This window comes from Trichechus manatus, unplaced genomic scaffold (assembly GCF_000243295.1).
Source record: "Trichechus manatus latirostris isolate Lorelei unplaced genomic scaffold, TriManLat1.0 scaffold00067, whole genome shotgun sequence".
In the NCBI taxonomy this organism is placed as follows: Eukaryota; Metazoa; Chordata; class Mammalia; order Sirenia; family Trichechidae; genus Trichechus; species Trichechus manatus.
This window is the reverse complement of record NW_004444003.1, coordinates 1869446-1882484: the sequence shown is the minus strand read 5'-3', so window position 1 is coordinate 1882484 and position 13039 is coordinate 1869446. Positions and strand designations below refer to the sequence as shown.

Genomic DNA, 13039 nt, shown 5'->3' with positions numbered 1-13039 from the left:
ATCTGGGCTCAGACTGGTAGAGGCTGTAGTTCATGTGGTCCATTTGTCCTTTGGACTAGTATTTTCCTTGTGTCTCTGGCTTTCTTCATTGACAATCTGTCTTTTCACTGGTGTGCTTATAGACCATTTTCATTTAATGTAATTATTGATAGGTTTGGATTTAGTTCTACCATTTTTTTTTTTTGTTCCCTCTGTTTTTGGTTCCTCTGTTTCCCCTTTCCTGCCTTCTTTTAGGTTATCTGAACACTTCTAAGTATTCGATTTTATTTATTGTGATCTTGACTATTATTTCTCTGTACAGGTTTTTTAGCAGTTGCTCTAGAATGAAGTAATTTTGATTCTTTAAATATCTAAGAGTGAGGTTTTTTTTTTCTTCCAACTATTACACTCTCACCTGTTGCCAGCTTCTCATATAAATATTGTAAGTGTTCTTGTTTAGGTAGCTCAGCATCTGGAGTTGAGGGAATTTCAAAATCAGAGGAGCTCTGAGAATCTGCCTTTGTGCCAGGATTTAGCAACCATTTTTCCTCAGGTTTGTTTTTCCCACTACTTATAGTAGTTGGTTCTCCAACACCAGGAACTATATTTACATCTTGAGCTCTGCTTCTAGAATCAGAGTAAGTATCCTTTGGGCAAAGTACATTTTGTTCCAGCTGGGAGGCAGGAATATTCCCTTTGATTCTTGGTCTGTAGCCACCTTTGTTTAAGGAAGTAGTATCATTACAGTTTCTCTCTTGGGAAGGTAACAAAATTGTGTCAGCTTGGCTGTCCCAGCCTTGACTGCCTTGTTCTGATATGTGTGTTGACTGAGAAGAATTTTGGGAAGAGATGTGGGTTGATTCCCCATCAGAGTCACTGAAAAGCTTTGGTGACTGAGATGCCCCTGCTTCTGCGGAAGAAGGGAAATTTTCCAAACCATCATCTGTGATTTCATCATTTCTTTTAAAGAATACTTCCCACTGCGGTACGTCCACATCAGACTTCTGCTGGTGAAGTGCTACAGGATCCATCCCCCCTTGCAATGAAGCCGGGATGCCTGATTCCTCTTCACTTTCACTGTTGGATTCTTGACAATCTACAAAGTTTGCCAAAAGAGAGGTTGGCATACTCTCCTCCTTGAAGCATCCTGTGCTTTGTCTCAGGTTTTCAGGCTGATTTTGTGATACTGCAGTCATTGAAAAGACCTCATGATTTTGTGATACTGCAGTCATTGAAAAGACCTCATGATTTTGTGATATTGCAGTCATTGAAAAGACCTCAGGGTGAAGAGTTTCCTGGTTTGGAACTTTGTGCCTTAAAGGTACTGGTGGAGGGTCATCAAAGAGATCATCATCTTCCTCCTCTGTGAGAAAAACAAAACAGGTTTAGAGGCAACAAAATGCAAAGGCAGCCAGTCTGTGCGTTTAATAAAAATCCAGTTTGTAGCATTTAATTCTTATAATTGCAAAGAATAGGGAGTTCACTCTTCTTCAAAGATAAATTAAAAGGCCCCTTATTCTTGGGATATTCTGAACACTGTAATTACCATCGTTCAAGTTTCTGTAATGCCAGGTAATAAGTTGAGACTGTAAGATCTGTGTTCACCAAATAAGGCCACGATGTCTTTTATCTGTGGTTCCCAGACCTGACTAAGCATTGGCATCACCTGGAGAGCTTTTTGAAAAATAACTCTGTATATGTCATTCCAGACCTGCCAACTCAGTCTCTGAAGATGGGACCCAATGGTTTGATTTTGTTTTGTTTTTGAAGTTCTGCAGCTGGTTGTGTGCATCAGCTAGGTCTGCAAACTACCCAGAAAAGAAGTTTGCAAACTGTGTGCTTTGCAAATAGTAGATGCTAAACTGTGCTGGCTGATTTAATAAAAAGACGAGGTTTTTTTTCTTTTTTCCTTCAAGTTTTCCTCTTATGAAAGTTTTACTGATACCTACTTTGGGCACAAAGCTGTGAGAGATGCTGGGGCACACACACAGGTTAGATTAGCCTTAACCAAAATACTGAATAGGCTACATAAGAGTCAGGAACTAGTCAACACTACATTTTACTGATTTTTATTTAAGCATTCTACATAGAGTATACTAACCCATTTCACTTAAATTCTTAAGATGAAGAGACTTGAGAATGAAATTATCATAAATTTAATATATGAAATTTCTGTAAATTAAAATGTAAAGGCACAGAATTGAGGGGAAGACACAGTAAATATTGTCCTGCCCTCTAACAGCCCCTAACCTAAGAAGAAAGGAATTTAGATACTCATGAGGCTGAATATATATATACATACATACATATATGTATACATACATACATATATGTATACATACATACATACATATATATATGAAAGGCCTGGTAAACTGCTTCCATAAAGATTACGGCTAAGAAAACCCTATGGAGCAGTTCTGCTCTGTAACATATGGGGTCATCATGACTCGGCCAACTCTACAGCAGCTAACAACAGCAATCTATATGGCAACTTGTTATTCTGCTGAATCTGATGTTAACTTATACCCTTAAAAAGATCACTATTTTCCCAGTGATAAAGGATGTAGGTAACCACTACATTTTAAAAGCCACTAAAATAATGGACCATAGAGACTATTGTGCAATTCCCATTTTACCAAGAAGGAAACTGGCCCGGAGAAGGTACACAATAATGCATAGGCCATAAAACTAGTTTGTGGCAGAGCCAGGACTTGAACCTAATTCTTAAGTCCACTATTCCTTTATGATTTATAATTATTTAAAAAGCAACTATTTATGCTTTACTAAAGGGCTTACAGTGACTAAGGTATCTAGCTACTATATTTGGAATCATCTTAGTCTCTAAGATATAGCTTTACTTTAAGCTATGGATTATCTATGTGCCTTAGCAGTTCCACTAGTATCTTTTTATGACATGTTTTTGTATTATCTCTAAGGCAGTTTTATGTTCTTCAGGATCAGTGACTATATCAGTATCATGGTTTCAGTTGTACAATACTTTAATCTGTCAAAACATTTTTACATCTCACCTATATGTATCTGAAAAACAAGTGACATTTCTATATTATTAGAAGTTTACACTGACATTATATAAATACATTCTTTTTGTTATAACCATATAAAAATTTAAAACGTCTTAATATGAAAATGGAAAGGCATATAACACTGAGAAAAACTCACAAGAAGTATGATAATGTTGAAATCCTTAAGAGTTTACACAAATTGATAATAAAAACACCTAAATCCAATGAAAAAAAGGGAAAAATGTCAAATCATTCATAGATACTTTCCACTGTCATACACGGTCCATGTTTGTATCAATTGGTATGATAGCAAATTGGCAATATGTATTAAGCACCTTAATTTCTACACTTTAACCCAATAATGAGAAATATGAAACAGACTTAGGTACATGTTCACTACAATAGTTGTAAGAGTAAAAAGTAAAAAACAACCTAAACGTATTATGACAAAAATTAAATATACAGTTATATGTCAAAATGCAAAATATACAGCCATTAAAATGGTGTTATTGAAGAATAACAAATTTTCCAATAAAATGTTTTATAAGTGAAAAAATACATACATACATACATATATATACACATACACACACATATAATGATCCAAGCTGCGGACTAAATTACGTCAGGGCTGGAGAGTTGCTATACCCCTGAGGTAGGCCAGCTGAAGGCAAACTCATTCTGGTGGTCCTTCAAACAGGTATGGAGAAAAAGGCATTGGCCAGATCAGTAGCTGCATACCAGGTACCAGATGTATTCATTTGCTCAAGCAATGGAACCACATCTGGAACAGCAGACGCAATAGGAGTCACCACCTGGTTAAGTTTATGATGATCCACTGTCATTCTCCAAGATCTTTTTTTTGCACAAGCCAAATAGGCGAGCTGAATGGAGATGTGGTGGGAATCACCACCTCTGCATCCTTCAAGTCCTTGATGGTGGCAGTAATCTCTGCAGTAGCTCCAGGAATGTGATATTTGCTTCTGGTTTACTATTTTCCTAGGTAGGAGCCATTCTAATGGCTTCCACTTGGCCTTTCCTACCATAACAGCCCTTACTCCAAACGTCAGGGATCCAATGTGGGAGTTCTGCCAGTTGCTGAGTATGTCTCTTCCAATTATGCATTCTGGAACTGGGAAAATCACTACAGGATGAGTTCAGGGACCCACTGGATCCACTGTGAGATAGACCTGAGCTAAGATTCCATTAATAACCTGGCCTCCGTATGCCCCTACTCTGACTAGTGGGCCAGTGTCATTTTGGGTCTCCTGGAATTAGTGTTAGTTCAAAACCAGTGTCCAAATAAAAGGATTATTTCCTTTTCCCCAATGAACAGTCACTCTGGTAAAAGGGCGTAGACCCCCTTGGGAAAGGCTGAAAGATTAACTTGATAAATTTTTGGCAGTGTAGTGAGGTCCCTCCTCAAGGAGACCTGGCCTCCCCTTCATTCAAGGGGTTGTAAACCCAAAACTTTGTGGGTCTGTAAACTGACTCAAATCTGGGAATTAATTGAGGGGCTGTGACTCTATTCTGGCGATTAGAGTTATACTGCTCTTCACTTATCTAGAATTCTTCCACTTGTACAGATCAATCAAATAGTAGATTTCCCATCTATTTCACTCCTACGGACACCATGACTAAACAGATAATGCCACAAGTCCATACAAGTCAGACTATTCTGATTACTGCTTTGACTCCACTGTCCATTATAGTAACCATGCCCACCTTGTCTTTGTCAACTGAGTGCCGCCACTTGGTCCCTACCACTACAAGGTCCAATCAGTCCCATTGTAGTTAATTGAATTTAGTTAGGGCAGTTCCCACTGTCAAATCTGACTTACATAAAATAGCAATCACGTAGTCTTCAAGGATGCTGGGGTTCCCTTCACAAATTTGCTCCTCACTGTTGTGAAACGTGAGTGTCCTCTGGGCACTCCATGAACTGGTCTGTGGGTCCAACCTGATAAATCCACTCTAACATGCCAATTTCCCTAAGCCGTTTGGACACCTTCTTCTACGGTATACCAAGGCAGGTCTGACGTTTTAACTTGATTTAGTGTAGGCCACCACTTAATCCATGCTTCAGTGAACCAAACAAACTATTAAATCCTTTTCTAACCTCGAGCCGAAACATTAAATGAAGAATCTGTGCTTAATGGGCCCATATCAATAAACTTAGCATGATCCAATTTTATGTTCCTTGCACCATTCATTATCCCACACCCTTAACAGCCATTCCCACACATATTCCCCAGGTTTCTGTTTGTATATATTAGATAAATCAAGCAGTTCTTTTGGAGTGTAGCGTATCTCCTCATGGGTCACACTTTGTACTTCATCTCTTGGGGCTAGCTGGGACTTATGTCTAGTTATAGGTCTAGAAGCAAAAATGAGTCGTAGGGGTGGGTCCCGGGGACATTAAGCAATGTCCTGTAAAACGAGTGCCCCAATCAATGCCCCAGATGCCGCCCCAGGCAATATCTCAGACAAAGGCTCTTCAGACACAGCTAGGTTAATCTCATCAGATGGGGGTGGAAGGGATAATGGTTTTACTGGGGAGGGTAGCTTATTCCCATCTCCAGATGGGAATAAGAAGGCTGGTTCTGTTGGCAGGAGTGATTCAATGGAATTTAGGGGCTCAGTATCCCCATCCCAAGTTTCAGGATCCCATTTCTTCCCAATTAATGCTCTCACTTTAACTTCAGACACCATTTGAGGTTGGGAATTCACCTGGCATTGTAATTAAGCCATTCTTCCTATAAGATTCTGCGTTTGGTTTTCAGCAATATCAGCTCTGTTACTACAAGAAATGAGGCTTTCTTTTGGGGCACAAGTGGCAACTTTCAGGTCTTTTGTGCAGCACTTGAGCTGTGACTCTGAAGCCCTGAGCACATCTCCTTCTTTCACCACTTTGTCTAGCAAAAGCAGGACCAACCAATAAGCCTCCCTGTATGCCTCATCCTGACAAAAATAATAGAAAAGTATCAAATATGCAATCACAGCCTGTTTCTCACTAATATTTGATCCACTGGTGGTAACAGTTTACATATTCCTATTGCCACCTCACACCATGGATTAGCAGTGCTCTCTTTACTACTGGAGGCAAAATCATCAGCATCTTTAAGACTAGCCAGACTGGAGAACCAATTCAGAAAACTCACATTCTTATGATTTTGTTCCTTTAGAGCCACTCTTGGTACCAAAATGTCTTAGGCTAGGTTCTCTAGAGGAGCAAACCAGTGAAGTGTATATATGTAAGTATACATAGATTTGTCTCAATGAAATGACTCACATAGTTGTGGAGGCTAGCAAGTCCCAAATCCATGGGTCAGGCTGAAGGCTTCTCTTGACTCACATGATTGCAGGGGCTGATGAATCTAAAATCGGCAGGTCAGGTGCTGGCTCACAGGGTTTTGGAAGCTGGTGAATCCCAAGATCTGCAGGTGAAGCAGCAGGCTGCTGGTTCATGTCCCAAGAACCAGAGGTCAGAGATGATGGGTAGTATGCAGGATCCGGAGAGAGCCTTGCCAGACCATCCATGTATACTGGATGCAGGCCACACCCGCAAAGAAACTGACTGGCTTTCAAATGATTGGCTGCTTACATCAGGTCACAAAATGAAGCATGATTACATAATATCTGCCAAACCACTGAGAACCATGGCCTAGCCAAGTTGACACATAACGTTAACCATCACAGTAGACATTTCATCAAAGAAGATACACAAATGACCAATCCCATTGGATGATGAGATTTGATATAATGTGATCACCTCCATGATAGGATCTGCTGTGAGTAGCCAATCAGTTGAAAGGGAGTCTCCTTGGGCATGTGGCCCGCATCAAATATATAAGTGGACATTCTGGCAAGGCTCATGGGCTTTTGCTCGCTCTGGATCCTGCAGCTGGATCCTGTTCATCTGACCTCCAGTTCTTGGGACTTGAGCTAGCAGCTTACCTGTGGTCTTGCCTGCCAATCTTGGGATTCATCGATCTTTGTAAACTGTGAGCAAGAGCCCTGCTCTCTGACCTGCTGATCTTGGGCCACTAGCCCCTGCAGCTGCGTCAATCAGGTGATGCCTTTGTCTTGACCCACAGACTTGGGACGTTCCAGCTCCTACAACCACATGAGCCACTTCCTTGATATAAATCTGTCTTTCTATATATTTATACGTTTTACTGGTTTTGCTTCTCTAGAAAACCCAGCCTAAGACAACAATGAAAAAAGACATTTGTGTAAGCAAATCCATTTGTATAAGCACTACTGATCAATCTGATAAGAAATGATGACAAGAAGAGTTTCCATTGTCAGCATTTACTATCTTGAAGGAAATGTCCAAGGATAACAGCTTCTCCTTATGGCCAGTACAAATCATAGGGCATATTTCTAGAAAGTTCAGAATACTATACATGTACACTTCACTTTGCCACTTATTTTAACCTATGAAGGAGATTAAACTTGACTCCTGATTATATAGACTGAAGACAGAAACGCAAAGCACTTCCTGAAGCCGTGTGATGTGTTCGGGTTACTGTGGGTCTTAGATCCACCTCTGCCCAATGCAGCTTCACCAGACCACAGCACCCTGAAAAGCAGTCTTTTGCGGGGAAGCCCACAGCTCTGAACCCAGGACCATCCCTCTTACCTGAGTCTAGGTGAGCTGTCCTAGCTCTCTTCAATTTTCCAAGTGGTTTATACTTTGGCTCAGTGCTTTGGGAAGATCGGCATAAAGGCTTTAAGCTGAAATAAATCAGAATATCTTGTTTTTCCTTTTTGGAAAGCTGCTGGAAGACAAATATTATTTATGAACATAACAAAGACTTGACCACAGGGGAAATCACACAATTACTTTTAAGAACTGAAAAGCAATGTTTAAAAATTAAAAATTGCTTCAATATAATGAAGTGGTAAATATAAGCACTTAAATACAGCCTGGTGAACATCTTCAGCAGACTCCAGCAAAACTTGGATCTTTGCTCTTGTAATGGAGAAAATCAGGTCCCTATTCTAAAAGACTCTTAATTGACATCTTCTGGATTTCAGGGAGCACAGCGTAAGCTAGCTGCTTCCCCTTCCCCATTTAATGGGGTTTACTTTATCTGGTAAGAACCTCACAAATTTGATCTCTTTCTAGAGGCCCACAGGCTGAAAGCTAAGACACACTGGAGATAATATATAAAAGGGCACAGAAACAAGACTTGAGCATGTCCTACCCCTTTTCAAGGGCCTCACTGCCAACTGTTTCCTTGTACCATTTCTAGAAGCCTTTAAATACCAAAATAACCAATCAGTTGCTGTTGAGTAGATTCCAACTCATGGCAAATCATGTGTGCAGAGTAGAACTGCTCCATAGGGTTTTCAAAGCTCTGACCTTTCAGAAGCAGACTGCCAGGCCTTTCTTCCGAGGGGCCTCTGGGTGGGTTTGAACCGCCAACCTTTTGGTTAGTAGTCGAGCACTTAACAATTTGCACCACCAAGGGACTCTCCTCAGAAGCCTTTAAGGTTATATATAACATACCCACTTGAAGAAAGCCATCAAGGTCCCATGCTGGAACTTATTTATTGTCACACCCACTTTACATCCTTGTGTGTGTTCTCTGGATCCATCCCTTTTGCCCTCCTCCAGAACCTGCTCTGACCACTTTTCTCTTCAATCAGTTCAACCTCTCCACTCCTCCCCCACAGACCTACAACAGAATTGCCTGATAAAAATGAAAGATGGGGGAATTTGCATTTTAACAAGCACCTAAACTTGAATACATATTCAATGTACATTCAAGTTTAGTTCCATAACACACATTTTAACCTCAGCTATTTTACAATCACACCTCTAAACTCTGTTCCCTCCAGTGACTATCTGGTCTGTAACTTTTCCTTTTGAAAGAATATACTACTTTCAGTATCCTCCGTTTCCTCACTTTCTACTCGTTCCTCAGACAGCGAAACTGGCTGTTGACTCACATGTACACTGAAATTGTCCTCACTAAGAGCACACAAATGATCTAATTACTAAGTTGGGGACACTTTATAATCCCTATATTATTTGGCTTCTCAAGAATTTGACACCAATGATCACTATCTTCCCTTTCCTTTGCTTCCACCATGGGAGCCCTGGTGATACAGTGGTTAAAGCGTTCGGCTGCTAACTGAAAGGTCAGTAGTTCAAACGCACCAGCTGCTCCACGGGAGAAAGATGTGGCAGTCTGCTTCTGTAAAGATTACATCCTTGGAAACGCTATGGGGCAGTTCTACTCTGTCGTATAGGGTCACTATGTGTCAGAATCAACTCAACAGCAATGGGTTTTGCTTCCGCCACACTACTATCCTCGCCTGGTTCTACTGTTTGGACCACTCTGTCTCTTATCCCAGCTCCCCTTTCCTTGCTCCTGCCTTAAATGTGCTGCCCAGAGTTCTGGACCCTGCTCTCTTCACTCTCATGCTCTCCTTAGTGATTATACCTATTATACCTCTACCCTCATGGTTTCAGTTGTCACCTGTACTGCCAACTCCTCAATCTGTGTCTCCAACGCACACCTCTCTCCAGAGCTCCTAAGCTGCATCTTCCATAATCATTTGAAACCCTAGTGCTATATGTCCTCATCACAGTCTCTGAGACAGATTCCCTGACTACCAGGCCTAACTGGCCACTCCCTTCCAACATGCACCCATAGCAGCTTGCATACAGTATGCTGCAGTGTACATCCACCCTCCCTACGAGACTCTGAGTTCTGTTAAGGACAGAGAGCATATCTTAGTCAACTAGGATTTCATGCACAGTGCCTAACATTATAGTTGGTGCTAAAGAAATATTTAATGAATGGATAAATGAAATTCAAAGAAGAGGTGAAAAATGATAGTAGCAAAAGGGACCTATGATTGCTATTTCACCTCTCCTTTGAGTTCATTTATTCATTCAATAGATACCTTTAACTAATCACCTACTAGGCATTGTGCTAGGTGCTCTCCATATATTATCTACAAATCTCTGAAAAACCCAACAAGTAGGTATGAATATTCCTATTTTGCCAATTAAAAATTACTAGCTCAGAGACGTGATCTGCCCAACACTGTCAGTAAATGGTGGAGCTAGGATTCAACTCAGGACAAAATGACAATACTACCTGTACATTCTGCTACACTGTGAACTAAATGAAGCACTGAAAGGCAAAAACAGAAATAAATGTAAGTTCAAAAATATCAAAACAGGAACAGGTTCTAGATTTGTAAACATTCAGGCAGAATGATCCTTTGATTCCTAGCCAAGAGCCATAAAAGGAAGACAAAGTTCCACAGGCAGTAACTACTCACATTTCTGTAACTTTATCCATAGTTGTGCCTACTGGAATGACATTTGCATATGCGTTCATAGGACGGATGTAGCTCAAGAAATCTTTAATCTAGAAGAAGGGAAATAAAATAGATCAATTATCTCTAGGGTGAAAAATATGGATGTCAGAGAAGCATATAAAGGAAGACAACACAAAGGAATATAAAGAGCAGAAGCAATCTCTTAGCACAGTGGTCCTCAATGCTGGTTGCACATGGAGTTGCACCCCTTAAGAACCCTTAAGAAAAAGAAATGTCCAACGCCAAGTCCCCACCTCCAAAGATCCTTTCAACACGGATCAACAATGGGGCCTGGGACTCAGTATATTTAAGCATTCCCCAGGTGATTCTGTTCCACAATGAGGGACAAGAATCACTGTCGAATGGGATTCAAAATTTCTGTATTTTTTTTTTTCCCATAACATTAGTTTCTTGTTCAAGAAGGTCACACACTGATATTTAACAAATCCCTTTCAAGTGACTTAGAATGTAGCTGAGTCTTTATTAACTATAGTGCACACACACACACACAGAAAAAAAAGGTCCTAGAATTGCATTTCTTTCCTCCAACGAATAATTGTTAGCAATATGATTGTATTTTCAAGGTTGCTTGGTTTGTTCTAATGGTTTAATCTAAGCTAAGCGAGGCCAATTACATGCAAACATTTCATGAGTACCTTGATTTTCTGCAAAGTTCAGAATGCTAAACAGAGGAACTCTGTCACTATTCCTCACAACATCTCTACAACCCAGATAAATTTCAGCTTTGTCACTTATTAGATCTTGGTGATCTTGGTCAAGTTACTATAATCTCTCAACCTTAGAGTCTTCATCTAAGAGTATAAATCAGACAATGTATGCAAAGTGCTTAACCCGGACCCTGGCACATGTTTAAATGCTCAACAAAATTATCCATTAGAAATCTGATGACGACAACACAAACATTTTTATTCCCTTCTGCAGAAAAGAAGACTGGGGGACAGGTAAATATTAGTATTCAACCTAAGTAAAGGACACATCAAAAGTGGCAGGAACCCCAGAATTATCAGTAACTTTATATGAAACAAATGACTATTTTAATTAAGACAGGAGAAAGAACAGGAAGATCTATTCTTTAGATATTATTCATAAACCATTTCTTTTGTGATTTCAGGGTAGGCATACAAATAGAAACCATTATGGACCTGTCCACCACCTATTTGATTTGCACAACCAATCTGAAGTTGAGGCTGGCAGAAATCTAAGGTTTTGGGAAGAAAAAAAAAGTAAGTTCAAGCCTACACCAGAAATGATTCATTTTTTCTTCTCAGACATGAAGTGCCTGCAAGGAGATAAGAGCCACCCAACAGATGGGCACTCGCACTCACTTGTACATGCCCCAGACAAGCCAATGCCCTTCAGTCAGATGCCTGCCCTAAAGAAACAGTCATATTTAGCCTGAGAGGAAGTGAGATTCAAGGTTTCTAAATACAGTTCAATATAGTTCTAAAAGGAACCCTGGTGGCTCAGTGGTTAAGTGTTCGGATGCTAACCAAAAGGTCAGCAGTTCAAACCCACCAGCTGCTCTGCAGAGGAAAGATGTGGCAGCCTGCTTCCATAAAGATTACAGCCCAGGCAACCCTATGGGACAGTTCTACTCTGTCCTATACGGTCACTATGAGTCGGAATTGATCTGACAGCAAAGGGTATATATAGTTCAACACCTTCTCTATATAGGATATACCAAAACCCAAAACCAAACCCATGGCTGTCAAGTTGATTCTGACTCATAGCAACCTATAGTGTTTCCAAGGCTGTACGCTTTACGGAAGCAGACTGCCACATCTTTCTCCCACAGATTGTCTAGTGGTTCAAACTGCTGACCTTCGGTTAGCAGCCTAGCACTTTAAACTCCATGCCACCAGGGTTCCGTATTGGATATAGGATTGCTAATTGCAGCAGTTTTCAGGAAAGCATCTCTCCCTCTCACCAGATACTGTGGAAGAAGATGGCCAACCAGAGCTCAGGAGTCACACGACCCTGTGTGTGATAACTAGCTCTGACCTAAGGAGAGTGGGAAGAGAGAAGGCAGGCAAGCTGCTTCATCTCTCTGCTCAAGTAACAAGGAAATGCTTCCTTACTGGGAAGTGATTTTATAAAATCCCAGGAAGGATCATGCTCCTCCAACTCAGCTGCTAACGCGCTAAGAGAAATAGGAATAGCACTGATTGGGAGTCCCTGGCTGGTGCAAACGTGGCTGGTTAATGTGATCGGCTGCTAACCGAAAGGTTGGAAGTTTGAAGCCACTCAGAGGTGCCTTGAAAGAAAGTGCTGGCGATCTACTTCCAAAAACTCAGACACTGAAAACCCTATAGAGCACAGTTCTACTCTGACACACATCGGGTTGCCATGAGTCAGAATCAACATGACGTCAACTGGTACTGATTGGAAAAGTAACGTCAAGTCTACCCTTTGTCTAGAATGGATGCCCTTCTGTAGCTGAGACAGAAAAAATATTCAGCCACTAAGAGATCAGCAGCAAGGGACACTGACAGGAGTCAGATGCCAAATCAAGGACATATCACCAGGAAGGGGCTTTGATAACAACTTTAAGATTTCTAGATAAATTGATAAACAAAACATTAACTCAAGTACACCATCAAAATTAATTTCTTCAAAAACTGCTGGCAACAGAGCAATTAGGCTAGAAAAAGAAATAAAGGCATCCA

General features: G+C 40.6%; 1 protein-coding gene across 1 annotated transcript in view; it reads right to left on the bottom strand.

The window, feature by feature from the left end:
• Nucleotides 1–172: 172 nt before the first annotated feature.
• DCLRE1C (DNA cross-link repair 1C) overlaps nt 173–13039 on the bottom strand; it is a 70676-nt gene continuing 57809 nt past the window's right edge. Inside the window, 4 exon segments of the mRNA XM_023734336.1 lie at nt 173–375; nt 378–1342; nt 7651–7745; nt 10314–10402. Coding sequence (XP_023590104.1) covers nt 343–375; nt 378–1342; nt 7651–7745; nt 10314–10402 — 1182 coding nt within the window. The 3' untranslated portion in view covers nt 173–342.